We start from the raw sequence: 27,535 nt of genomic DNA, 5'->3' as shown, positions 1-27,535 counted from the left end.
TCCTGGATATACTATTTCATCTGTAAATACTTTAGTGTATATTTCTAAAAGACAAATAATTCTTTTTTTGAAAAAATGCACCCACAATGTCATCACACTAAAAACTTAATAAGAATTTTAAAATTGATTATCAAGTATCTATCCAGGGTTCAAATTTCCAATTGCCTCACAAATGTTCCTCTTTGAATCCGAATACAAACAAGGTCCACGCATTGTGATTGATTGGTTGATATATCTTTTATGTCAACTTTCATCTTTAGGTTCTCCATCCATCTTCATCTTTCCCCCACCCTGGAAGTTTTATGTACTTGTGTGTTTGGTTTGTCCTATTGCATTTTCTGTGATCTGGATTTTGCTATTTGAATACCCATGGTATAGTTTAACCTGTTCCCTTGTCTTCTGTGTTATCTCTAACTTAGTAGTTGCACTTGGCAGTTTGATAAGATTCAGGATATTATTTTGGGGGATGGGGCACAACTAGCTTATAAGTGATATTTTGTTCTTTCATCAAGAGGTGTATACTGTCTGACCATCTCACTTTTTGTGATGTTAGTAGCTATTGATGCTTAAGAACCTCACCCCATCAGTTCACTGAGTTTCAAACTGGTGACATACTATTTCTATCATTTTCTTCATTTACTAGCTGGAATACTTTCAATAAGGAGAGAGTTAGCATTTACTAATTGGTTACCATTCATGCCCAGTTTTTATTTTTTAAGAAAGGCAGCATAAATGTTTCTTACTCTTTACTCAGCAGATTTCAAAGTGATGAGTTTATTTTCTGGTATCATACAACAGTGATAAGCAAGTATTTCTTTAAATATTCTTATGAAATAATAGATTTAAATACCATCACAGTTCTTATCCTCGTTGATGTGCAATTTATTCCATTTTTGGTCAGTGGGAGAGTCTTCAAGTTGGCTCCTGAGTCCTTTTGACCTGACCCTAATAACTTTGATAACTTCTTCACTATTTGGGATGATAAGATGTTCCAGGCTCACTTCCCTATTTCCTGCCCCAGACCTGGAATTAGCATTTCTCCAAGAAGTCTTGATATCTGTTTCTAAAAACCTGCAACCATTGTCTCTTTATGATGCAGAATATATATGAGCCATTTAAACAAGCCGAAATATAAATATGCTAATAAATGCATGGCTTCTACTTTAATAACGTCTCAAAGTCTTCAAACTAGTAACAATCCTCAAATTATGAAAGAGTCAAAATATATCCATGTTGTATAAAAACAGCATACAAAGTGTTGATGGCTGTTTAAAATACATCAGAGGTCAGTATTTCATTAAATAGCTAATGAATAGCTATTCAATAGCTAATAGGAATTTGAAACAGATCTGAATTTTAAACTGAAATGAAAAAAAAGACAGTCTAGGAAAGGGGTATGTTATAGGTTCAGGATTATAAATTTGATATAAGAGTACAAGGTGAGTTGTAGACATCTGTACAATACTGTACCCAGACATTGTTACTGCTTTCCTGGAGAGCTCTGATTATTTTATGGTTACCGTTATCTCTGTTTTTCTGATAATGAAGTCTTTCTGATGCTACGGATTTCAGTTAGATATTTCTAACTTCCCTTAAAAGGCCTTGTTCTTCCCATCAGCATAGTGATGGGACCTATAATCTTTATATGAGACATCTTGAGTAAGAGCAACAGTTGTAAAGACCAATGATAACGTCTCAGCCAACAGGTGACATCAATATTTTCATTCACAAGTTAGAGCAGGAGGAGTCTGTGAGGTTAGGGAACCATCCCTATTTCTACTCTCCCCTCTACTCCCAGCCCAGAGTTCTCAGCTGGAATTTTATAATCCTTCATAGGAAATTAGCAATTTGTCACATTTCTAATGTTTACTTAAGCAAATATTTTACGGTCCCACTGATGTGGTTTTCTTGTAGGCATCCATGGCCTTATGTTTTCAAATGAATTCTTTCTGGTGTAACTTTCGAGAAACTAAGCCTTTGCAAAGTAGGGCCAGATGTTGGAATATCTCTAAGATATGCATATGGTCATTTAAGCTAAACATACCAGTTTCTTTTGTGAGAGAACTTGAGATATGCCACCTAAATATGCAGTGATTTCTATTTGTTAGAATTAGTAATTGAAGAAAAACGTGAGAAAGTAAAAATCATTCCTAATCACTCATGCCAGAGTTTGATGCAAATTAGAGTGAATTAGAGGTGCGGTAGATAATAGGTAAATCATAGGTGCAAAACCTATTTCTCTGAGTCTTGTGTCAAAACAGATAAACTGCCCACATTTTCTTATGCTCCTCTTAGATAAGTCAAGCATGGGAGTGTTGTGGATGCTTGGAGTGTCTTAGGGGTCTGGGTAAGCATGGAACACAGGGCCTTTAGCCCACAGATACAGTGGAACCATTGCCAGAGGCAGAGAGCTGTGGAAGGGCTGGCTCTTTATGAAGGAAAGCAGAGTGATGTAACATTACCAAACCCAAATGGGGGAAGGTGAGAAGGAGGAGCCAAGTTGTAAAGCCAAAGGTGTTAGCAACTGAAGGAAGCCAACACATGAAGAGTTTTGAAGAGAGTACAAGAAAGTCAGGAATTGAGAGAGTTCAGGAACCAGCATTTCAATGTCATCGTTGTATTTTATATGGTACCTGGGACACTAGATTGGTTGTGCCGAGCGCAATGAAGAGAGTTGAAGCAGAGCAGACATAACTATGAGACAGGATAACTGAAAACTAGGGTGCAATTATATTTCATTCTGATTGAAGAAATCCCCCAAGATAGACTTGACTATGGCTGAAATGTGTGAACTTTGTAAATACAGTGGTTGCCTGCCACTATGCAGTCAGCTTGGAACTTAAACAGTGACAAAGACACTGGAGCCCAGAGGCTAAGAGCTGAACCTCAGCTCCTTCACCACCAGCTGTGTGGCCCTGGGAAAATTGGTTAACCTCTCTGTGCTTTATAGTTCCTTATCTGTAAAATCGGGATAGTAGTAATATCTACTTCATGGGTTGTTGTGAAGTTTAGATGGGTTAATACATATAAAGAACTCAGAATAATGCTAAATAAATGTTTAAGAAACAGACGTTTCAACCATCATTACACAGCCTTTTCTATGAGTCAGGAGTATGAAACCACTCTGCAGAGTGATGAGTAAATTCCAATTTGGATTTTGAAACAGAGGAAGAAGTAAAATGGCAAGAATTATGATAAGACAGAAATTCTTCTATCATAAATTAGAAGAATGGAAAGTTGATTTTGAAGAAACAAGCAGACTGAGATTCAAGTCCTGAATCTACATTGCTTTGTGGCCTGGAACATGTTCCTTGATTTTTCTTTGCCTCAGTCCCTGCACTTGTTAAACGAGGATGGTAATTTTACGCAGCAGGATCAATGGTGAAGATTAACTAAGATACTTTATGAAAGCCTGTGACCAAGGACTGACACACAATAATAATTCAATTAATGCTGTTTTCCCAGTTCCAACAATCATATTGCTTTTTAATTTAAAAATATTGGAATCCGGTGTGATAGTATTTTAGTCCTACTCTTTTCCTCCTCTGGCCTCGTGGGGCAAGGAATCTGTGTGGCTGGAGGGAGATGCTCTGAGTCTGGCCTCCACTTTGGGTACTTATCTCAAAATACAGTCACACTGGGGATTAGGGTTTCAACATATGAATTTAGGGGCACATAATTCAGTCCATAGCGTATTCATAAGCAAACATCAATTACATAATTTCTTAGAATGCTGGCTCAGACCAACTGCATCCGAATTTCATAAAAAGAAGGATGTCCCATGAGAACTGAGTGGCAACAACCGTGACTTTCTTCAAAGAGAAACCAGAAAAGGGTAGTGGGGTGTAGGCCTAGTAAGGTTCTGCAGTGTCCACTGATGGCTAACCTGGGGGCCTAACATATCAGCTAATTTCCTTTTACAACCTTATCAACAGAAAGAAGGACATACCTAGATGCTTATTTCTTAATTCATACTCCAAATTATTTAAAACATTATAAAAAGATCAGGGGCAAACCCTTAAAGCCAAACTGGAGAAAGGGCTCAAAGAACAATTATGATGATCAATCTTGTAACAACTGGGATAAAACAGGTTAGTACCAATCATGGCTCTAGACTGATTGTTCCTGATAGAAAACCAATTACTTTTAATTAATTTAATTAGCAAATTATGATACAGTTCTTAAAATATTCTCATCGATAGTTTTATAAAAACATCAGATTAAGAAGATAATCATAATAGCTATTCAGATAATGTTATTTTCATTTAAAGCTGAAAGCCAGAGTGACTATTAAGACAAACAATGTAAATCTACCTATGAAAGGAGAAAAAAGAGAAAGAAAAATATCAGTGAACAAATTGGAATAACAAAAAATCCAACTGCTATAAAATTACTGAAAATCACAGAGGGTCTCATTATCATTTGATATAAATTCTTGCAGGTTTATTTATTAACAAAGAACCACTAAAATGAGCATTTATCTCCATCTGCAAATGAAATTAGGATTTAGTGGAAAAGAGGAAAAGAAATAAGGAGAGTTTTCAGGCTCTAAAGCTGTTTATTCAAAGATGTGCAGTTTATAGTGTGTGCGTGTGCACACCTATAAGATAATTAAATTGTATAGGTTATTTGGTGATTTGGCAAAGAGCTCTTTGGTAAAAAGCTTTGGTTTTCCATTGCATTTGTTGTTTTGCAGGAGTTGAAGCATGTAGTAAGGGTGGGGCTAGATTAGGAGTGGTGCTGGATTTTTACCATGTGACCGTTGTTATCTCTTGGGATTCCAGTTTCTTTAATCTGAAATGAAGGGCTTGAACCTAGATGAATTTTGAGATCTTTTAGGGAGCATAGGTTCAGCTGCTGTTTGCACTGCCTACTCCTTTCACAAAGCCCGGACTCTACTCCCAAAGCAAACGTAATGAGAAGCCCTTAAGTGAAACTGCTGTTTGGGGGTTTTGGGCATATGGCCCAACCATGCATGAAAGCAATGATACTACAAAGTCATGGGGTTTGGAGGACTCAGGCATTTCTCTGTCAGAGAACCCTCAGGCCAGAATAGTCTAGAAACTCCTCCAAGGTCTACTGCTGTGTCTGGTATGTTACCAAGCTTGTTCTCAACATCTCTATCTAATAATAGATCTTGGATTTTTTTTTTTTTTTTTGAGGCCGCAACATCTATACCTTAAAAAACAAAACAAAGCTGAAAGACAAGGTTTTTTTCTTACATTAAAGTAAAATGTGTTTCACATTTTATGTGTTGGTCTTGGTCCAAATTAAATAATCTGGTAAAGTCATTAAAGGAATTTAAGACTTTAAATACTGTTCCTCATTGTTCCTCTTCTCTGGGTAAGCTTTACTACCTAAAAGAGCTTATTTTTAAAAGAGCTTATTTCGGTACAAAAAGTGTCGTAAACCCTTGTTGCTTAACTGCAAATTTTGTCAAATGTTCTGCTGTTCCCTGTACATCCTGACTTCTTGAATCTTGAAGGAACGTTTGGTGATTAATCAGTTATTCCCTTCCTTTATGGTCTAAGACAGCTTCTCAAAGACAAACCCAGAGACCCAATAAGGATATTTTGTCTTTAAACTGTTATTACCTATCTTTTATATGTTAAAATCTAGCAGAAACACAGTTAAGAGTTGAAACATGGAAAACCATCTTTCCCCTCCCCTGTAGTGGATGGAAAACAGATTATTCTTATCAAACTTTCCAATTACAACAGAACATTTTAGCAATTATCTACACATAAATATGCCTCATTTATGTCTTTTAGGTTGTAATGGTAGAATTAATGATAAACCATTGTTACCAGATGGCTAGAGGCGTGTGGAATTAGAGTTGTAGTTTATCTTAGGCGTACTCTAACATTTTTTTCTTTTTTCTGCAGCTATGTGGTACCTCAATCCTGGCAGTAGCAATTTGGCTACGAGTAGGCAAAGATGGTCGAGAGGTAAATAAATACAAGTTTCTCCGCTGCTGAAGTAGTTTATTTCTCTTATAATGATGAAAGTAATGACAGTAATAATAATAATAAAATATTTCTATAGCATTTCCTTAACTGCCTCATGTAATCATTTGTGCTGATCTGTGATTTTATAATTTAATTAAATTTAATCAAAATTACTCACTATGTGCCTGACCCTGTGCCAGGCATTGATCAATCCTTCTAGAGAATGGAGAAGATGTTATTCCCCAAATAGGAAGATTGCAATGAAAGAGGAGGTGGGAAGGGGCCAAAGCAGAAATTAGCCTCCTTCGTTATTTGCTGAAGTGCAGCCTGAAGTTATCTAGAGGATATAGACCACCTTGCCTCCCCACCAAGAGCAATTTTTGTACAAGGTATTGACAATAATTTGGCTGATTCCCAAGGTTGGGTAGTGATCCAAAAGAAAAGAAGGTGAGAAGTTCTCTTGGAGAAGAAGAATTTGAATCTGTGTTTTAAAGGCAGCAAAGTACAAAGATAGTTGGTAATTACTTGGGGCACTTGGTATTGAGGGTAACCCCTTGTAACAGTAAGATGCCGGTCACACCGGTGTAACTCAGCAGTTGACTGGCGATGTCCAGCCTCCTGACACCAAGATAAGATTAGCATGATCCCCTGTGCCCCACCGCACACCGTTCCATGGGTGGCAAAGGTCTTACCAAGATTTCTGTGGGTCTGGAGGAAGTTTAGTTTCTACAGTTAATTCTAGCTCTGGTCTTTGGATTCCACACACACTGTCTCTGTTCTGTACCACAGTGTCACAAGTGTGGAAAGAGTGTGTGTGGGGTGGGAGAAGGGTGAGCATGTGGGAGGGTTGGTCTGTCAGTTTCACTTAACACGGTGCCTGGCACCATTTCCTGGCTCCCCTGCTTCCATTCTCCCAGCTCGCTTCTTCCCAGGGGTGTTACACCCCGCAAGTTATGATTCTTATCTCACGCAGGGCAGTTACCTTGTTCTTTGTTATCTGGGCTCTTGGCACTATTCAGGCTCACATGTACTCCTAGGGCCCTTTCAAAGTGTTTGCCTAAATGAAGTTCCCCCTCTCTAAGAGGAATGTTGATTCCTATTTAATAATTATTAAGATATTATTAAAACAGAAATTAAGGTAATGCATTTCCTATTAAAACTTATACCACGGTGCAGTTACATGCCATTGGACATAGCCTAGTTGAAAGAAATATTAAAAGCAAAAGCAAATTGACATCTGTTCTGATTCCCTTTTTAAAAGGATTGGTGTTTTTGGACTTTTTTTTCTTGCTCTCTCACTCTGTTTCTCTCCTTCTTTTCCTTCTTTCTTTCCTTCCTTTTTCCCCTTCCTTCTCTCCTTCCCTCTCTCTCTTTCTTTTCCCTTTCCTTTCCTTTTTCCCTTTCCCTTTCTTTTATTTTCTCTTCTCTTCTTTCCTTTCTTTTATTTTCTCTTCTCTCTTTCCTTTTCTTTTCTTTTCCTTAAAATTTGCTTTCTACCACTAGAGAACCCAGAGAATCACAGTGGCAATTCGCTGCCTCTTCATTCTGTGCCTCACCATGGTGAAGAAATTGAATGGGGGATAGGTGTGGCGATAGTTGGTAACATTCTAGTCCATCAGGATTTCATTTGTTGTTTTATAGTGATATAAATATATCTGTGACTTCTTGATGCCCTTGGACTCTGGGATTTGAGTCGTAGAGGAGTATTTGAAGATTCTTAGAATCATTTAGAAACTGATGTTTGACTTTGGGGCTCATAATTAAGCACAGAGATTAAAAGCTATTGATTTAGAGGGTGCTTTGGCCTTTTTAAGATGTGTATGCAGCCTGTATTCTATTTTTAAATTTTATTTTATTTGTTTGATATGGGAACATTTTACTTCCCCCCAGTGCTTCTGGTAAACAAACTTGGTGTTGAGCCTAAGAAATCACACACATTGACTGTATTAAAAAACTGTTGTCCTTGAGAGGGTGTTACTGTGAATCTGGGGATAAGAATGACTTAATAGAGCTAGGCAGCATCTTTAGTTACATTTTGACTCTTGTGCTCTGTAAGCCTCTAACCCTAAACAAAAGTCAGTATCTTCCAGGACGATTTTAACCAGCTTGACTTACGTGAAATTGGCTTGATTTATTTTTATTCAAAGTCAGTGACAAAGAATCAAGACTGTGCAGAAAACTGAATTTTACTAGTGGAAAAACAGAGGAAAAAGTTTTAGAAGGAGAAACCTGAGTGCAAACACAGAAAACAAGGATGTCACGATGTCTTTATGCACATCTTTTAGCAAAGCTTTTGGTGCTAAAGTGTCTCCTTAGGGATGCCTTGTTCTCCATCAGGATGAACTCAGCCCTGCATGAGGCAAAATGTATGCACAACCATCCTTGTCCCAGGAGATCCTTTATAATCCAAAGAGGACCCTGAGCCCTCTTCTTCAAAGTTCAGCCATGTCCCTTCCTGTAGAAATTCTCCCCTTGTTCTAAGACACACACAGACAGTGTTCATCCAAGACAGCTTTTAAAACTCTCCTGTCTCTCCCCCAGAACAAATACCTGAACTCAGATTTCTATTTCTTTTCTGAATAAGAATAGCCACTTGTTGAGCTGGACTTGAAACAGTGATCCTCAGGTAGCCAACACATTGCTTTCTGGCCACTCTGGCAGTGGGTCACTCTGCCCAGATCAGTCTCAGAGAAGTGCCTCATTACCTGCCAAATAAGTGCTGGCCGCACTATCCAGGTCTCACTGGTAGATATTTGACCTATTGTTTCTATATCTGGACTGACTAACCAAGTCTTCATAACTCAGCCATTGAGGCTTAAACTGTCTTAGATACCTTAGGGTTTTCCTGCATTGGCCACAATGTACTAGTGAAGCAGTCTTTGATGGTGAGTAGATAGAACGGGGTTTCTAATGCTGCTTTTTTAGGGTTTTTTTGGTCATTATCTATTTTGACTCAGTTACCATGCCTGTTTATTAACGAAACTGATTTCTTAGCTCCAATCTTAACAAGCAAACCAACAACAACAACAAAAAAAAACAGAAAACCTGAAAAAGAGACAAAAAGAAAATCTTTAGGACATAACCCAGCTTTCTAAATATGTAAATCGAAACATTATCTGTAAGCATAGACTCTTAGAGACAAAGGAAGCCTTAGGTATCACAGAGGCTGACCTAATTCCCTTTATAAGTGAAAAACTGGAGCCCAGTAGGGTTAGTTGACTGTTCTATGGTTAGAAACTTAGTTATTTATAAAGATTCTGACTGGAATGTAGATTTTGGGTTTTAGTGCTCTTACAACTTTAGCATATTCCTTCCTCCTGATTATCAAATAAAGGTTTTGTCTAGGCTATGAGTTGATTTTAAAAGTCTTTAAAAATGTAAAGATCATGAATAGTAGTGTGTGTTTGTTTGCTTGTTTTGGTTTTTATTTTGGTATTTCCTGTTAAAGGAGCTGGTCTACATGCTGTGCAGCAGATTCCAAGAGGCAGTCTCTGAGCTAGTGTAAGACCTAGTGGTCTACCTAGAAATAGCCCAGTAGATAGAGGTCATAAGAAGTAGATGGGCTACACATAGCACTCGAATATAACAGAGGCACAAGGTTTCACTTTTTAATTGTGATTTACTTCTGGACATATCTGTAGAGCAAGAGATAGATTGAGGCTAGGTGTTATGTAAGTGATGAAGAGTATACATGTGGGGGAGAGAAGAACCAAATTATGCAGAATGGGTAGCCCAACCCATCATAATGGGCCCTAGGATATTTTCCTCAATATCCCATTACTAAATAGTCAGTCAAAAAAAGAGTCTCTGGAAGACTCTATAGACTATATACTTCCTGGGAACAAGGAGATAGACTTGATATGGAATATTAGAAACTAGACTTATTTTATTTTCTTAGTTTAAATTTTTGTTTGTTTTGGCAAATGTATAGACCTATGTAATCACTATTACAATCAAAATGCAAAGCATTTTTATTAACTCATAAAAGTTCCTTCATATCCCTTTGCAGTCAGTTCCTTCTTTCCTTCATACTCTGCTCAAAGGCCACACTGCTCTGATTTCTATCATCATAGCTTAGATTTACCTATTCTTCTTTATTTATTTCCCAAATGGATACTTTTTAAAATTGAAATATAGTTGATTTACAATGTTGTGTTAATTTCTGCTGTACAGCAAAGTGACTCAGTCATGCATATATATTCTTTTTCATATTCTTTTCCATTCTGATTTATCACAGAATACTGAATATAGTTCCCTGTGCTATACAGTAGGACCTAGTTGTTTATCTATTCTATAGATAATAGTTTACATCTGCTAATCCCACACTCCCAGTCCTTCCCTTCTCCACCCTCCTCCCCCTTGGCAACCACAAGTCTGTTCTCTATGAGTCTGTTTCTGTTTCATAAAAGTTCATTTGTGTCATATTTTAGATTCCACATATGTTATGTCATATGGTATTTCTCTTTCTCTTTCTGACTTACTTCACTTAATATGATCATCTCTAGGTCCATGCATGTTGCTGCAAATAGCATTATTTCATTCTTTTTGATGGCTGAGTAATATTCCATTGTGTGTGTATACACACACACACACACACACACACACACTACATCGTCCTTATCCATTCATCTGTCAATGGACATTTAGGTTGTTTCCATGTTTTGGCTATTGTAAATAGTGCTGCTATGAATGTAGGGGTGCATATATCTTTTTGAATTGTAGTTTTGTCCAGATATATGCCCAGGAGTGGGATTGCTGGATCATATGACAACTCTATTTTTAGTTTTTTGAGGAACCTCCATACTGTTTACCATAGTAACTGCACCAACTTACATTCCCACCAACAGTGTAGGAGGGTTCCCTTTTCTCCATACCCTCTCTGGCATTTTTTTTTTTGTAGACTTTCTAATGATGACCATTCTGACCTGTGTGAGATGGTACCTCATTGTAGTTTTGATTCACATTTCTCTAATAATTAGCAATGTTGAACATCCTTTCATGTGCCTGTTAGGCATCTGTATGTCTTCTTTGAAGAAATGTCTATTTAGCTCTTCTGCCCATTTTTTGATTGGGTTGTTTGTATTTTTTGTTGTTGAGTTGCATGAGCTGTTTGTATATTTTGGAAATTAATCCCTTGTGAGTCGCATTGTCTGCAATATTTTCTTCCATTCCATAGGTTGTCTTTTCATTTTGTTTATGGTTTCCTTTGCTATGCAACAGCTTGTAAGTTTGATTAGGACCAATTTGTTTATTTTTGCATAGATTTACCTATTCTTGAATGCCATATGAGTGGAATCATACAGCAATCACTCTTTTGAATATGGTTTATTTAGCTCAGTGTAATGTTTTTGAGATTCACTCATATTGTTGAGTCTATCTGTTTGAGGAACTTAGGCTTTATGATTTAAATAATTAAACTGCCATAAAAACATGCTTTATGATGCTACCTTCAGGTATAGAACACAAAATATGCAAATCAAAGATCACATCATGGGTGAAACTACCAGTCCTTCTAAGCTTTTTAGAATAATTGGTGTTTTAAAAGCCTATTTCATTTCTTCCATCCAACGTCCAATATATCATCTTCAAAAAATATAAAATTGGAAACATTATCTGGACAAATAATACCTCAATAGAATAGACTGTAAGTGCCTTGAAGGCAGGAATTTTTGCTTGTTTACATCCTTGAGGTATCTCAAGGTCCTAGAACAGGGCCTGGCACAACAGTAGGTACCCAGTGGATATTTGTGGAATAAAAAACATCAAGAAAAGGGATTTTCTGTCACTGATCTTTTTCATTTTCAGATTCTCAGTCCTGGGGATGCTACCATTAACCCCTATATTGCTGTGAATATCTTGATTGCTGTGGGTGCTATCATCATGATTCTGGGTTTCCTGGGATGCTTTGGTGCCATGAAAGAAAACCAGTTCATGCTTGTTTTGGTGAGTTTTCCCAACAAATCCCAATACCCAACCTTCAGACTTTAAGGATTATCTCCCATCCCCATTGTCTGTCAAAAGGACTTGCCAAGACTGATGACACTCTCTCACTTTTGTTTAGAGGATTTGGTTGTGGAAACTAATATATTTATCTTAGATTAGAGGATACTGTGAGAGAAGACAAATTTTAGTTATTCATTCAGTCATTCATTCAATTACTAAGTACCTGCTATGTGCCAGATACTGTGCTAAAAGATACATAGATATGAGAACAATTAGAACCCATTAGGGAAGATTGACAAGTAAACAATTAGCAACAGTGAAGGTGGCCCAAGAAGAGAAGGGCAAGGATAGAGAAGGGAACTTTCAAGCCAGAAGCAGAAGTGAATAAGGTGTTTGTATGGGTGAGGGTGTGATGAGCTTTCCAGGGAGAGGACCTGGCAGTACAATGCTAGCATGTTTGGGGAACTGCAAAGCCTTGGGTATGGCTAGAGAGTGCAAGGGCTATTTTCAGTAAATAATGGAAGATGGGTCTGGGTGTGGGCTACAGTCAAATCACAGTCCCTGCTAAGAAAATTGTAAGGGTGTGAGATAATCAAATTTGTCCCTTAGAAAGCGTCAAGGATAGATTGGGTTGGGATAACCCACAGATATTCACTTTTAACACATATACGGTAGAAAACAATAAATGGGTATAGAAAAAAATATTAGAAAAATTCATCAAGTATTTACTAGATAGAAATCTGACATGAGTTTATCAGAGCTCATCCAAACTTGTTTCTCTGATAAAAGTAGTATTGTGTTAGTCCCTGAACAAATAATTTTTAACTGATGGTTGATTATGAGGGAAGGTAAAGATAGAGTTTTAATGGGACTCTAATAGCATCCCTGGTGGTTGCTTTTTGATTAATAAGGCCTCATTTGCAATTTGGGGAATTTAATTACTTGAGGAGCTTGTTTTAACAAAAAAACTAATTTGTGGGATCCTCCAAAAGTAGGAGTCAGTAGATCTGAGACAGATTTCAGGACTCTCTATTTATAACAAGACCCCAGGTGATTCTAATAGTGGTAGAGACGTTGTTTTGTATTCAGTTCTGAAGTTTGTCTTGAAGTTTGACTTTGTGTTTGATGAAGGATGAGAAAGATCATATTCAAATAACTTCATCTAAGTTTTCAAACTTCCCTTCATTCAACATCATACCGATGCATACAGTCCTATCAATCGATTTTAGTTTTAACCATTTTCCTTAGTCAGTCTTTGGAGAAAATGTTTCTGAGTAGTAATGACCCCAACTTTGATTCTTGAGGCAAAGGATGGAGTAAATGAAGGCATGGTTAATACTCCAACTGTAATATGATCCCAACTGCAGAAAGAAGCATGATGCCGAAATGTCCCTAGATGTTACTGAATGTAATGGGGGTAATATATACTCCTTTTCTTTTCTTTCAGTTTTTCATAGGATTGATTCTGATCCTACTTCTGCAAGTGGTGGCAGGTATCCTAGGAGCTACTAACAAATCTAAGGTGTGTAAACGTATGATACTTAATAATCTTGGAAAAGTCTGAAAAATTGACATGCTACCTTCTGGCATGAATAATTTAACAATACTTTTCAATTTTCAGACTGAACGTGCTCTGAATGAGACTCTCCAGACTAATGTACATCTTTTGAGTGCAACAAATGAAAATGGAAAACTATTCCAGAAAGCCTTTTCTGAAATTCAAGAAGAGGTAATTAGAATTTGTAAGTTATCTGGAAAGTTGGACATAGTTCTCTGTTTACTTAAATTTTAACAGGTGTATTCTTTAAAGATTGAAAAATGTCTCTCCCTTCTGCAGATATTGACTGATTATTCTGTCACTATGCCATAAGAAAAATCCAGGAATATTTCTTTTTTTTCCACCTTCTTACGAAGTTCTGAGGCAGCTTAGGACAGAGATTAAGAAGATATGTTTATGAAAGATTAAGCCTCGATTGAGCCAGATCAATAAGGGTTTTAATATTTACCATTTAGAAGGATAGTGTGTTTGGGATGCTTGGAGTTTCTCTCTCTCTCCTTCTCTGCCTCCATGCCCACCCTTCTCTCATAAAATTAATTATAGCTATCATTTATTGCTACTTAGTATGTACCAGATTTACATTCAGTAGCTCATTTAATTCTCACAACAACTCTATGAGATGGATAATATCGTTATCCTCATTATCTTTATTAGACAGATGAGGGGATTACGACTTCTGAGAGGTCTGACAGCTAACAAGTGATGGGGTTGGAATTTGAATGCAGATCTGTCTGACTCACTAATTCTTTTTAATCAGTACAGTAGCCCTTCCCGTATATATGTATGCATGTATTTACTTTGGCTACTTCACTGTCTTCAGGGTAAAGTCAAAATTTGGGCAGGTATTGAAGGTATTCTACTATCTGGATCCTACCTAATATTTTAACTTTACTAAACACTACTCCATGAAGAAAGCAGTCTAGTCCAGCCAGGTTTGTTTTCTCAGGATCTCTTAAACAAATCTGCCTTCCTGCCTTTGCATCATTCCTCATCCTTGGAATGTACTTACTGCTTTTCTTTCTTTACAAATACTACATGTGCTTTGAGGTTTGACTAAAGTATTGCTCTGTGACACTCCTCCCAACCACACCTTCTTTACTCAGAATTTCCATCGTATTAACTACATGTAGCATTTATTTCACGTATGTCATAGAAATCCTCCTAATCTTAGAGGGGAGCTAGATTTTACAGGACATTTAACCTGACTTCTCATTAATTGAAGTATTTTATGTTTATGTTCATCCACCCTCTAATTAAATATTAAAGAGCTGAAAGTTTGCACATTTTTGCCCATTCCATCCCATTCCCTTTACATCTAAGACTGATGATTAATGTGTTCTTTCTTAATTTGAAACAAAATCTTCCTTCCTAGAATTTATATCATTTAGTCTTAGTTCTTCCTTCTGGAATTTCAGAGGAAAGTTTGCACATTTTTGCCCATTCCATCCCATTCCCTTTACATCTAAGTCTGATGATTAATGTGTTCTTTCTTAATTTGAAACAAAATCTTCCTTCCTAGAATTTATATCATTTAGTCTTAGTTCTTCCTTCTGGAATTTCAGAGGAAAAAGAAAATCTACTTCTAAATAGTGCAATTTTTTTTTTGAAAATGGCTTCTTGTATGACTTCTAAAAGCTTTAACTTTGAACTTGTTTCTTGAACTATTTATCAGATGACATTTTTCCCAGAGTATTCCCCAGTTCCTATTTGGATAGACCCCAGCTTGTAAAAATTCTGCTTAAAGCATCATTTCCAGGAGCTGAAAGCTGATATGAGTTAGTCTCTGTTTAACTTCCTCTGCGTTGTGTTTTTCCTAGCTCCCCCAGAGCTGTATTCCTTGATCCTCTCTCCTCCAGGATTATTCCCACTTTAGAGTCCAGATTAATCCAGGTTTAAAAGCAGGAGAATTTAGGCAACTCAGTTTCTCCACTGGGTGGAACCAAACATCCTTGATCTTCCCTGCTTGCTGATCTAGGACAAAATGTACTACAGGTAACCACTGGGTCTCTGGGTTGGGTCCTGCATCACACTTGTTGCACGTTGTCCCTGGTATCCAAGGTCTTAGTGCCAACCATAGGGTTTTAAATGTTCTGTTTGATGTAGCACAATTCTGAATTACTTCTGCTCTTGTACACAAATTCTGTGCCTGAAGCTCCTTGGGTTCCCAGGTTCTCTTTTATTGTCTATTCTGTTTTTGTTTGTTTGTTTGTTTTAAATGTATATCCACAAGGATTTTCTTTTCTTTTTTTTTAGTAATGCCTCTTTGGAAAAAGAATCCTACCCCAAACTCTGGCTGGGTGACCTGGGGCCCCATCACACATAGACAATTTGTAGATACTAAGTGGCTTTCTTTTTGGTTTTCAGGGAATTCCCACAGAAATTCTCTGCTAACGTACTAGTGGAATGTGCCTCTCTTGAATTCTTAGTGATGACTACTTGTCTAGAGATTGTTGTATCATTCGCTGAACAGTTCCTTGTTCATCCAGCTGCTATCACACTTTCAATGCATCCTGACCAACCTCTTCCCCACCTGCTCCCACATCTGATCTGGTGACTAGATATTATACCAAGTTTAGCCTTTCTACCTCCTGCTCTGTCTTCTGTAAGTGTATCTCTATACCTCCCTAAGGAATACTGTATTCCAAAAATGGATTGATCTGTGAGTGTATAAAGTGGGACATATTCTTTTTGATCTGGAGTGTCTGTATCAATATCATTCAATATTATTTAATCAGAAAGAGTGAGCAATTAATTATGTCTACCATGGAAACAAGAAAGGAGGTTGTTTCAAGATTACTCTCTTTGCTAATATTGATTGACCTTGAGACCATCAGAAGTCTCCAGCTCTTTGTCTTGTGAATGTCTAATGAGTCATACGTTTGTGCAAGTAAATCTTTGAGCTAAAGCACAAGACTTTATATCTGCCACAGTTGAACCTGTTAGTTTAAGTCCATTGTTTGAACTACTTTTGGAACTCCATTTAGTTCTCCAATGTATTAATCATCACTCCCAGCTCTGTATCAACTACAGAGTTGAAAAGATACTTCCTATAACGTTATCTAAAGTACTGATATCAATATTGAACAGATCACGTTCATGTGAGAGCACAAAGGAAACAACAACAATAAACACAAAACAAAAACAACAATGATAACAGTTAACATGTGTTGAGCACTTTCTATAAGCCGGGCATTGGGCTAAACACTTCATATCTTCACATGGGTATTCTATTTTTATCTTTCCAACAACTCTATGAATTAGATACTATCATTAGCGACTATTATTATCTGTATTTTACAGATGAAGAAACTGTGGCACAGAGAGGTTTAAGTAACATGGGTAAAGTGGTCACCCAGCCAGTAAGTGAAAGTCCTTTCAATAGCCTACCATTGCAATGCATTTGAGCCTTAGAAAAACACCCAATCTTGGTTCTATTTTCTTCAATTTTTTTCTACCTTTCTGCATGAGAAGTTTTCTCTCTAATTAAAGCAAATAGGACAAGATGAGATAATGACCTCTCTCTTTCATCTAATAGTATTATGTGCCATTACTCTGAGTCATTGGGCTTATCCCTTTCTTGTTTTACTTAACCAAACATGACCACAACTTTCCTTAGTGTTTCCCCATGTTTTGGTTTATTTTGAGCCTTAACCTTCCTGACATTATTCTAAGAGTTTCATTCATCATTTTCACCCCTTAGCTGTTTTACAGATGTCCGTGTAAAATTCAGTCTCATGGAAGGCCCACTAAGCATCTTCTCTGGCCTTTGAGATGCCTCTCATTCTTTTCCCCCTCTCCTCCAAAAGTGATCAAAGGTCATGAGATAGAAATTTCACTTTTTAAACCTCTCATCTTTTTTGAGTAAAAGTTCTTTAAGGAGACCTTGACTCTGTCATGAACTCTCTGGAAGCTTCTTTTCTAAGACCTAAGAAGCATAAATCTGATTCTGCCCCTCTCTTTTGTCATTAAAAACTAGAAGGTGAGTTTTTTATATTCTCTCCAAGTTCTTCAGACTTTTGCATCTGAAACTCTATTTTTTCCTTCATTAATATGAAGACCAAAATGGAAGATTCCTTCATTTTTGTTTCTTCATTCAGGGAGTTAGGTGAGGTGACTTACACGATATTCTAGTATAAGAAACACCTTAATAGTGGTTTCAGAAGAATGTGATTCAATGTATTGACAATGTTTTTGTCTTCTCTCGTGACTTTTTCATATCTACTTTTCATCAAACAGTTAAAATGTTGTGGTTTGATCAATGGAGCTTCTGATTGGGGAAATAATTTTCAATACTATTACAAGTCATGTGAATGTCCAAGTGCATCAGATTCTTCTTGTACAAAGTATGATGGAAAAACTATTTACAAACAGGTGAGAACAAATCAAATTTGGCACAGTAAGTGCTTCTGGTTTTTTTTTTTTTTCCACAATGAAAGTCTCTACAAAATATTAAATTGCAGCAATTACAATGGGAATCATGATATAAAAGTCCCAGGAATTTCCCAAATAAAAAAGAAATCCTTATTTAAAGATAAAAGTAGATATAAAAAATGAAAGTATTTTATTTCTTCTCTGAGTCTGGCATCATTTAAATTCAACTTTAGTAGATCAAAGAAACATTCTACTGCAAGGGGAGGCAAAGTACAAGCTAACAGATAAAAGTTTATTTTGTCCTCTCTTTGGTGACTTTAATCATTATTCTCCTCTATTTTTCTATCTTAACATAGGCCTTAGAAATCTATATTTTCACTTTAATTTTCAAAGTAAAGCTTTCTTTTTCTAATCAAAGTTTCTCTTTCTCAAGTAATTGTGTTGGGTGTAAAGAAATAACTTGGGCTTTAGAGGTTTCTGCTCTGGTTGTTAAGTGTACCTACCAATTTGCCTAATTATTGCTCCAATTGAGAAGTTGCCTCATGCCTTTAAAGTCAATTGAAAAACTTGGGGGACTTCCCTGGTGGTCCAGTGGTTACGACTCCATGCTTCCACTGCAGGGGGCACATCCCTGGTCTGGGAACTAAGATCCCGCTTGCCACTTGGCACAGCCAAAAAAGAAAAAAGAAAAAGAAAAACTTAGGTTTGTCTTTCATGTGTTGTAGATGGCATATTTATGTCACTTGCGAATGTTAATATGTGGATGTTATATTTCTTATTATTGCTTAATTCATCAAATATTTATTGACCACTTCCTATGTATTGGCCTTTTACCAGCTGCTGGAGATCCATTCCTAAATAGGGTGCAATGTCTGCACTCACAGAGTGAATGCTCTAATAGGGAAGAGAGAGAGAAAGATAATTAGGCAACTTCAATCCAATGAACTATTGGTATTTCTTGGATAGGACCAGGCACAAGATATGATGAGACCCCATTTAACTTAGTCTTTGGGGTTCAAGATACAGCTTCCTGCAGGACATGATATGTCTCTTACCATAGGGCTTTACATAATTTGTTCCTTCTGCCTGGGAGGAAAGTGTACAAAAATGACAGTTGATATTAATGTTTCATTTATTTGCTGTTATTCTTCACTGCCTACTAGGTGTCAGACAGACCCTTGCTGGAATCAGACATGCTTGTGGACCCTCTAGGAGATTATAGTCTAGATGAGAGAGAGATACATGAAAGCTATTATAGTTCAGTGAGTTAATTTCTATAATCCCTAAAGAGTATTTTCAATCTAGCATTGGTTTAGTAATGGCTACTTAGGTTAATTATATATTAGGAAATAGAAAGTATCTCAGGGGAAACGTCTCACCTGTTGACTATCACATCCCTTTTACTAATTTTATCAAAATAATGGCGACTGTTCTGAAGGGAAATTGCTGTTACTAGTATTTAAAGTAACACATGGGGGAGAAGTTATCTACCAGATTACAGAGCTACCATGTCTTTTCATCATCAAAGTAATATCACTCAAAGTTTTCATTATTAATTTTTATATTCCTCCCTGCTCTCCTCTCTATGTAATTTTAGTGACACAATATCCACAAGGAGGAGGGGAAGTAACTGTGGTGTAAACAAACATAGTTTCCACTTAGGATAATGAGGAAATTAGTAAATTAAATTGTAGATTGCTATCTGTGTCCTGTTAAAGATTCAACTCAAAGATGTGTTTCCTCAGGATAGATTTTGAAACGCCCTAGCATTATCCTGAAAAATAATAGATATTCCCTCCAAATTCACACATAATTCAGCTGAAGATAGACTTATAGCTGCACCAGCTTCCCAAAAGGAAGATCATAAATTCATGAAAGACTTCCATCTGCCTTGTGTCACTTGCAAGAATTCTGGAAAAATAAGAAATCTGGAATGGCCATAATTCACATTGCTTTTTTCCCCTCCCTTTTGCCAAGATAACCTGGTTATCTAGAGGGGGAAGGGGGGAGAAAACCCCTAAAATATAATGAATGTGACTCAGTAGATACCATTAATCTCATAGTTAATCTTAGATGATGTAATAATTTCCTCTAATGTTTACCACTTTGGATCAGATGAGAATGGAGAAACCCATTACATTCAGGAATGAAGGGGAAGAGACTGTCTTAACCTCACGGAGAACTTTTATTTTATTTAACAAATAGCAATATTTTGTTAGCCCTTTGCACATATAAGACCATCATAGGGATGATATATTTTCTGGCAATACGGACAATAACACTATTACATTGTATATTATTTTTCCATTTTTAAAATTATTCATATAATTTACAATTGTTGAAATTTTTAGGTCTGGTCTAAAATATGTTAAGCTTGAAATTTCATGCCGGTTTGAATAAATTTTTTAAAATGTGGCAAAGAGACAAATTTCTAAAGTCTATTTTTTGTCTAAACTAAGAGCATAACAGTGGACATAATGATTTTTTTTTCCTTTTTAAGGTAAAAATAACCCTGACACATATTAAGGATTTTTGAAAAAAACCTTCTTTTAAAAATGAAAATGTAGGGACTTCCCTGGTGGCTCAGTGGTTAAGAATCCGCCTGCCAATGCAGGGGACATGGGTTTGAACCCTGGTCTGGGAGGATCCCACATGCCACAGAGCAACTAAGCCTGTGCACCACAACTACTGAGCCTGCACTCTAGAGTCCGTGAGCCACAACTACTGAGCCCGTGTGCCACAACTACTGAAGCCCGCATGCCTAGAGCTTGTGCTCTGCAACAAGAGGAGCCACTGCAATGAGAAGCCTGCGCACCTCAACGAACAGTAGCCCCTGCTCGCTGCAACTAGAGAAAGCCCGTGAACAGCAACGAAGACCCAACATGCCAAGAAATAAATAAAAATTTTTTAAAAAATCATTTAAAAAAATGAAAATCTACACTATAATTAGCTGAAACCTCAACCAGGGAACTCTCTGCTGCAGGTTACAAACCTAAAAAATACACAGTCAAGGTGATAACAGCTCTAAAATGAACAATCAGAAGTTAGGATAAAATGAGTATTTATAACTAAATAACCCTAGATTCATTAATTAGGTAGTTGAAGCAAAACTTTGTTCCTCAAATGCTTCCTAATGTATGAACAAACCACAACAGTTATAACCTTTCGGAGGGAGGAAGGAGCTTGGAGTGGCCGGAATAATCCAATTCCTTTCTGTTGAGTATGTTCCTTGATAGCAATGTAAAAAGTTAACCCAATAAATAAAAATTTGTACTGTACTAAAATAAGGTCAAAATTTGACTAAAAGTCATTTTTTAATGTTTTTAACAGTCATGCTTTTCTTTGCTAAGAGGCTTATTTTCAAGACGTCTTTCCGTAGTTATTGGGCTGGCGTTTGGACTTGCAGCTGTTGAGGTATAGTATTATCTTGCATTATTAATTCTTTGTTTATTCCCTTGTTTGCTCATTAATTTTTCTAACAAATATTTGTGAAGAGCCAAATAAAAACCAGGTGCTTCAGAAAAGCACTGGGTACCAAGTGCCCAAGGCCCAGCATCTGCCTCTACTGGCCTTGGGTCTGGGGAGGGGATTATAGTCTTAGGAAATTGGCAGGGCAGAAGCTATTATTTCTGAATGATCTCTCTCCTGGGGGAAGAAGTTGAATTAATTTCCACACAGTTCTTAGTCCCAGATATCCTTTTCCCATTGAAAACTAGCACAAGGGTTAATGTTTCCTGAAGTTAGAAGAAGCACCAAACAAAACGAAAACACAAGCTTTACAAGTTTTTATCTCTCTTTCTGATTTTGAAACAGAAAATAAAAACTGAGCTCAAGAGTGTGGAGAACTGTTTTCCTGCTATTCTAGTCTAGAGAAATCTAACAAGTTCTAAAAACTAGACAGTTGACTTTGATTTTCTCACTGTGAGGACTATGCACTCACTTGGAGAAGTTTTTAAGGACGCTCTGCTTGAGGTTTCTGCATTTACTCTCATCAATTTGATTATTGACTTTGAATAAAAAAATCCTGTATAGGATTTTTATCTTGCTAGACTCTTCTGGCATGGTGTTTTCAGAACCTGAAGGATTTTTTTTTTTTTTTAACGTGGCCTGAAATTCTTTGCAAAAAGATGAAATAAAACGATTTCAGGGAAGTTTTTTGTAATAACCCCAGATTTGCTAATTTAGATATCAAGTGAGTCAAATTCACTCACCAGTCCACGTCAGGGCATTGGCGAGAATCCTAACGATGTGAGGTGTCTCCCTAGTTAATGCCTCTGCGGGCTGGTTTGCTCAGCTAAGTGACTTCTACTTCATTCTCATGAAAATATTGTACAATGTTCTCCTTGGGTTTTCTGGTAGCTTTTACCTCTTACTTGTGCCACATCACTGTCAGAGAGTAATTTTAGCTGAGATTGAAGCAATTTAGTGTCCTAAGTGGTCATTTAGGTTACCGGTGGAATTTCTCAGCCAACCATAAGAGAAAGGGCTGGAACTATGAGCAGCAAATTGGGCTATTAAGCATGACCTCCTTGTAGCCCAAACGAATAGGTCCAAATATGAAGCATTTTCTGTTGGTAGACTTTAAATGAGCCAGCTTTAAATGAGGTATTCAGGGCTTCCCTGGTGGCACAGTGTTTAAGAATCTGTCTGCCAATGCAGGGAACACGGGTTCGAGCCCTGGTCTGGGAAGATCCCACATGCCACGGAGCAACTAAGCCCGTGCGCCACAACTACTGAGCCTGCGCTCTAGAGCCTGTGAGCCACAACTACTGAGCCTGTGTGCCACAACTAATGAGACCCTTGCGTCTAGAGTCCATGCTCCGCAACAAGAGAAGCCACTGCAATGAGAAGCCTGCGCACTGCAACCAAGAGTAGCCCCTGCTCACCACAACTAGAGAAAACCCACATGCAGCAAAAATGACCCAACACAGCCAAAAATAAAATAAATTTATTAAAAAAAAAATTGAGGTATTCAATGTAAGTGTCAGTATAAGTGTCAGATTCCATCTTAGACTCAAATTCAGACAATTGACTTTGGCCACAACCCACAGATGCTTTTAAGAAGCTTCTCAAAAGCAAAGCCGGGGAAAAAAGGACATAATCAGCTGGGAAGATTGATGTCTCTCATATCATAGCCAAAGACATTGCCAAGAATCTAAAGATATCTGATGGAAAATAAGATTACAAGAGGAATAGCATTTCAGTATTTTATGAAATTGGTATATTCCATGTGTTTGTTATATATTTAGATATTCTATTGGTTGTTCTAAAGATATACATATATATGTATGAAAATACCTTACTGAAAACCTTTCATAGAGGAATTTTTAGGTATAGAATTTACATGGTAATATCACAAAATATATCCATTTCAAGTTATGCCAGTTAAGTGTGATTTCTAGACTTTTTGTAGATACGATAAATAGTTGGTTCAAAGAACTGTTTGAAATTTTTTTTTCATTCATTCTCTCAATAGAAAATCTGCCCTCCCTCTGGGATTTGAAGAGAAAGAAAAATCATTTTGTATTCCCTCTCATTTTTACTTAAAAAAATAGCTCTGAAAATAGTCTTTTGATAGCTATTCTATAAAAACGTATCCAAAAAATGTCCATCAGTCTGTCTTACAGTCTTAACACTAGTTGCCTAACACTTAGGCCCGTCTACATTCTCTGTTCCCCCACTTCAAATTCAAGAAAACATAAAGATATATAGACAGAAAAATACTTCTAATAAATATTTTTAAGAAGCAAACAGAAGCAAATATCTCCCTGCAGAAAATACATTTAAACTATCTCCATAGAAAAATATCATATGAAAAAAACCACCCTCTGACGTTTACACCTTTGGCATTAGTCTGTTTAGGCATAGGCTCTGATGGAATGGCCAATAGTTATTGTCAAGGCTCTGTTAAGAACTTATACCTGAGGGATTCTTCTCAAGTAGGATGCTAGAAATCTATGCAAAATGCTTTATTTTGTAAGAAAATGTTATCTATAGACACTGGAATTCTCATTATTCTGCATTAACCAGACTATCATATCTCTCCTTATTTGACTACAGCAACTTACAAGCACAAAAAATGATCAGCACTTTCTCTCCTCACTTTAATTAAGAAAAAAAAAAAAAAAGCCATTGACACTGATAGTCACCACTTTGTAGGATAAAAGTTATCCTGACAGGAGGTCCCAGGAATGGACCCAGGAATGGTCCCAGGAATGGAGCAGTTAAAAGAGAGAAAAAATAATTTTACATTTTTTAGATGGCTTCAGAATATGGGGAGCACGTGTACATTACTTAGCAAGTTTATCCTGAGTCTTAGCATTCATTACTATAAGATGAATCCCTTTTAATTATTACCTATTTTTACGAACAATGATACATTTTCTTTTCAGAGGCAGCGAAATGCAAGAAAGTATGGTATTAACCGTCTAGTCTGCTGATGCATGCTGAGCTTCTATTTCAAGGATGAGACAGTGAAAGATGATAGCTGCCTTATCCCACTGTTTTGCCCATTTTCTTTATTCTTTCCTGGTACTCATCTCCCAGACTTAAGGCTCCGGACCAAAGCAAAAGACTAAATTGTAACATTTTCTCCGGTCATTCAAAAAGAATGACTTTTAGAACATTCTGAATGAAAGTCATTATTTTCGCAAATAATTGGTGTCAGTATTTTTTTTTTTTAAGATTTTTTGATATGCACTATTTTTAAAGTCTTTATTGAATTTGTTACAATATTGCTTCTGTTTTCTGTTTTGGTTTTTTGGCCTCGAGGCATGTGGGATCTTAGCTCCCCGACCAGGGATCGAGCCCGCACCCCCTGCAATGGAAGGCGAAGTCTTAACCACTGGATGGCCAGGGAAGTCCCTCAATATTTTTTTTTTTTGAAGGAAAAAATATTAGGCAGCAGTTCTCACTTGAAAGGCATTTCCGGGAAAGAATTAGTCAGCAGGACATCTCCGTACAGATGACTCAGCATAAATGGCATCTCATCCTCTCCCTGACTCCCCTCAGAGGAGGCTGGTGGAGAGGAAACTTTCTATCTGCAATACACACAGGTTCTGTCATTTCTACATCAAAGCCACAGCATGCCACTCACCAACTTCAGAGCCGATTAGGGCAAGTGCTGGGGTCCCTCATTCTTGGGAGAGCCACTTAATGAGATGGAAATTATGCCCCAGATTTTCAGCTGTACATGTTCACTTCAAAGGAAATTCCTGAATGATGCCATTCCCCTTCAATTTAGAAGCTTTTTAAGAAAAGAGTTCCTTTTTCTTTCATTCCTCTTGGCGATGCCTAAAAATATGGCAAGAGAAATTCTAGACTCCTTGATTTTTATGTGGATGATCTAAACCAGATGATTATAAGCTTTTCATAGAAGCAGTAGGCATCTTTAGACCCAGAGGCCTGAGTTCCCCAGAGTTCCATGGCCATGCCCTACAGAGGGGTGTGTGTATTCCAAAAGGGTGGGTTGCTCCAGTGCCAGCTGCTACTGCACAATCAAATAGGGCCAGTTAGAGGCAGATTGCTAGCTGAAAACCCTGATTGAAACACAAAAATACTGAGTGTTTTCTGAATGTTAGAGTCTCTAATTTCCCAGGAAGAGAGATGACTTAGATAAATAACATTATAATTGTCAGTAGCCAGAATCTTTTCATATATAATGTTCTTTTTATTTATAATATCTCTAGTGTTTTACTTTAAATTCCATGTTAATCCTGTTATTTTATTTTCTAGGTACTTGGTCTGATATTTTCTATTGTCCTGTACTGCCAGATCAGGAAGAAATAAGTCTGTGGATGTGTCAAGTCATCATCGGTCAAACCCCTTTAAAATTTTGCTTCGGATTTGTAACTTTAAATATATGAGTGCTGTGTTAAGAGCAGCTGTCCTATTAAAATGTGTCATTTAGCTAGATCACAGAGATCTTCCAGTCATATTGAACATATTTTAGATTTCAGGGACACAAGGAAATTAGATGAATGTGCATTTTTCCTCAAAATAAAAGTAACATTGTTTACATTGATGCTTTTTCCTGTCTGATCATTGTGTTCAGGTGGGTGCTGTGCTTAAAGCATTCATCTGGAGCCACCCAGTGGAATAATAATCTCTAAGTAACAGGACCACAGTTAGTTAAGGCAGTGCGTCTAGGCTTTTCAGAAGCCACACTCTGTCTTGCATGATGCATCAACCATTGGTGGTAAGATCGAATTAAGCCTCATGTTGGAAGGTTGAGAGTGGCCCAGCTAAAAGAGTCACCGTCTCTTGTCTGTTTATGCCAGTGTCAACTAATGGTGTTTCTTTTTCTCTCTGTTGTGAGGACAAGAAGATCTGAATGCTGCCTTTCCAGCCATTGAATCTCTGGTACGTCTCTGAATCTTCCTCTGGGAAATAGTTATAAGTGCTTTTCTCTTTGTAGCTCTCACAGGCACTTTTACATTTTACTTTATATCAAGGTATACTATACACACAATAAAGTGAACAAATCTTAAGTATTCACTACCTGGATAGCAAGCGCTGTCCAGATCAAGATATAGAGCATTTCCAGCACACCAGAACACCCCTTCATGTTACCCCCCGGGGCGGCTGGAGTTGGAGCTAGGAGTTAGGTAATTTTCCCAGAGCCAAACCATAAGTAATTGGCAGAACTGGGATTCAAACCTTGACAGTTGCCTCTCAAACCCTGTCTGTGGATCATGCTCTATTTGGCTTTCCCAGAATATGTCTGTTAATAAACGTGCCATATTTTATTATGATTACCTGTTTACGTGTTTGTCTCTGTGAGTATACTGCAACTCCTTGAAGACATCGATTGTTTCTTATTTGTCTTTATGTCCCTAGTTCCTATCCCAGGGCTTGGCACATAATAGGCACTCAATAAATTGTAGCTAAAAATAATATTTAGATTTATTGAGAGCTTACTATATGCCTAAAAATATTGTAAGTACATTGCATAGAGTAACTCATTTAATCCAGAATAACCCTCTTAGGTTAGTACTATTATTAGACCCATTTAATAGAGGAGGCTACCAGGGTCTAATGAGATTAACTACCTTTTCTTGGGTCATGCAGCTGGTAAGTAGAGGAGTTGTGACTGAGTCAGGTGACTCAAAACTTGTGCTCCTTATGTTGTATCGTTTTGCCCTACCTTACAGAGTGTTTGGAAGAAATAGATTAGGAAATGAATATGAACATGCCTTTTGCATAGTCAGGCACATATTAAGATAGTTCGTGGTAAATATTTTATGGTATCAATGATGTAAAGAACTGTGTCAGTCAGGGTAGGCAGAGAAACAAAACCTCTCTAGCCATTACAAATAATGGAAATATAACACAGGGAACTGCTGTTTTAGTTAGCTCAGGCTGCTGTAACAAAATATGACAGACTGGTGGCTTAAACAACAGAAATGAATCTTCTCACAGTTCTGGAGGCTGGGAGTCCAAGATCAGGGTCCTGGCAGATTCAGTTCCTGGTGAGGGCTCTCTTCCTCGCTCGCAGACAGCCACCTGCTTGCTTCGTTCTCACACGACAGGGAGAGAGAGTGAGCTCTCTAGTGTCTCATCTTAAAAGTACAGCAATCCGATCAGATCTGGGCTTCACCCTTTGACCTCATTTAACCTTAATTACTTCCTTATTCCAAATACAGCCACACTGAGGGTTAGGGCCCAAACATATGAATTTGGGGTGCAGGGGGGACACAGTTTAGTTCGTAGCAAC

General features: G+C 37.3%; 1 protein-coding gene across 2 annotated transcripts in view; it reads left to right on the top strand.

Annotated features, from left to right (window-relative positions):
* Positions 1-25,719, top strand: part of TSPAN8 (tetraspanin 8) — a 94,136-nt gene extending 68,417 nt beyond the window's left edge. For both annotated transcript variants that reach the window (XM_068561417.1, XM_068561416.1), the window contains exons 3-9: positions 5,886-5,948; positions 11,754-11,891; positions 13,339-13,413; positions 13,513-13,620; positions 17,686-17,820; positions 21,151-21,234; positions 25,555-25,719. In XM_068561417.1, coding sequence (XP_068417518.1) covers positions 5,886-5,948; positions 11,754-11,891; positions 13,339-13,413; positions 13,513-13,620; positions 17,686-17,820; positions 21,151-21,234; positions 25,555-25,608 — 657 coding nt within the window. In that variant the 3' untranslated portion in view covers positions 25,609-25,719. The remainder of the gene's footprint in view (positions 1-5,885; positions 5,949-11,753; positions 11,892-13,338; positions 13,414-13,512; positions 13,621-17,685; positions 17,821-21,150; positions 21,235-25,554) is intronic.
* Positions 25,720-27,535: the final 1,816 nt, after the last annotated feature.

Source organism: Eschrichtius robustus, chromosome 13 (assembly GCF_028021215.1).
Source record: "Eschrichtius robustus isolate mEscRob2 chromosome 13, mEscRob2.pri, whole genome shotgun sequence".
In the NCBI taxonomy this organism is placed as follows: Eukaryota; Metazoa; Chordata; class Mammalia; order Artiodactyla; family Eschrichtiidae; genus Eschrichtius; species Eschrichtius robustus.
Note: the sequence above shows the minus strand (reverse complement) of the source record. Positions and strands in the feature narration are given on the sequence as shown.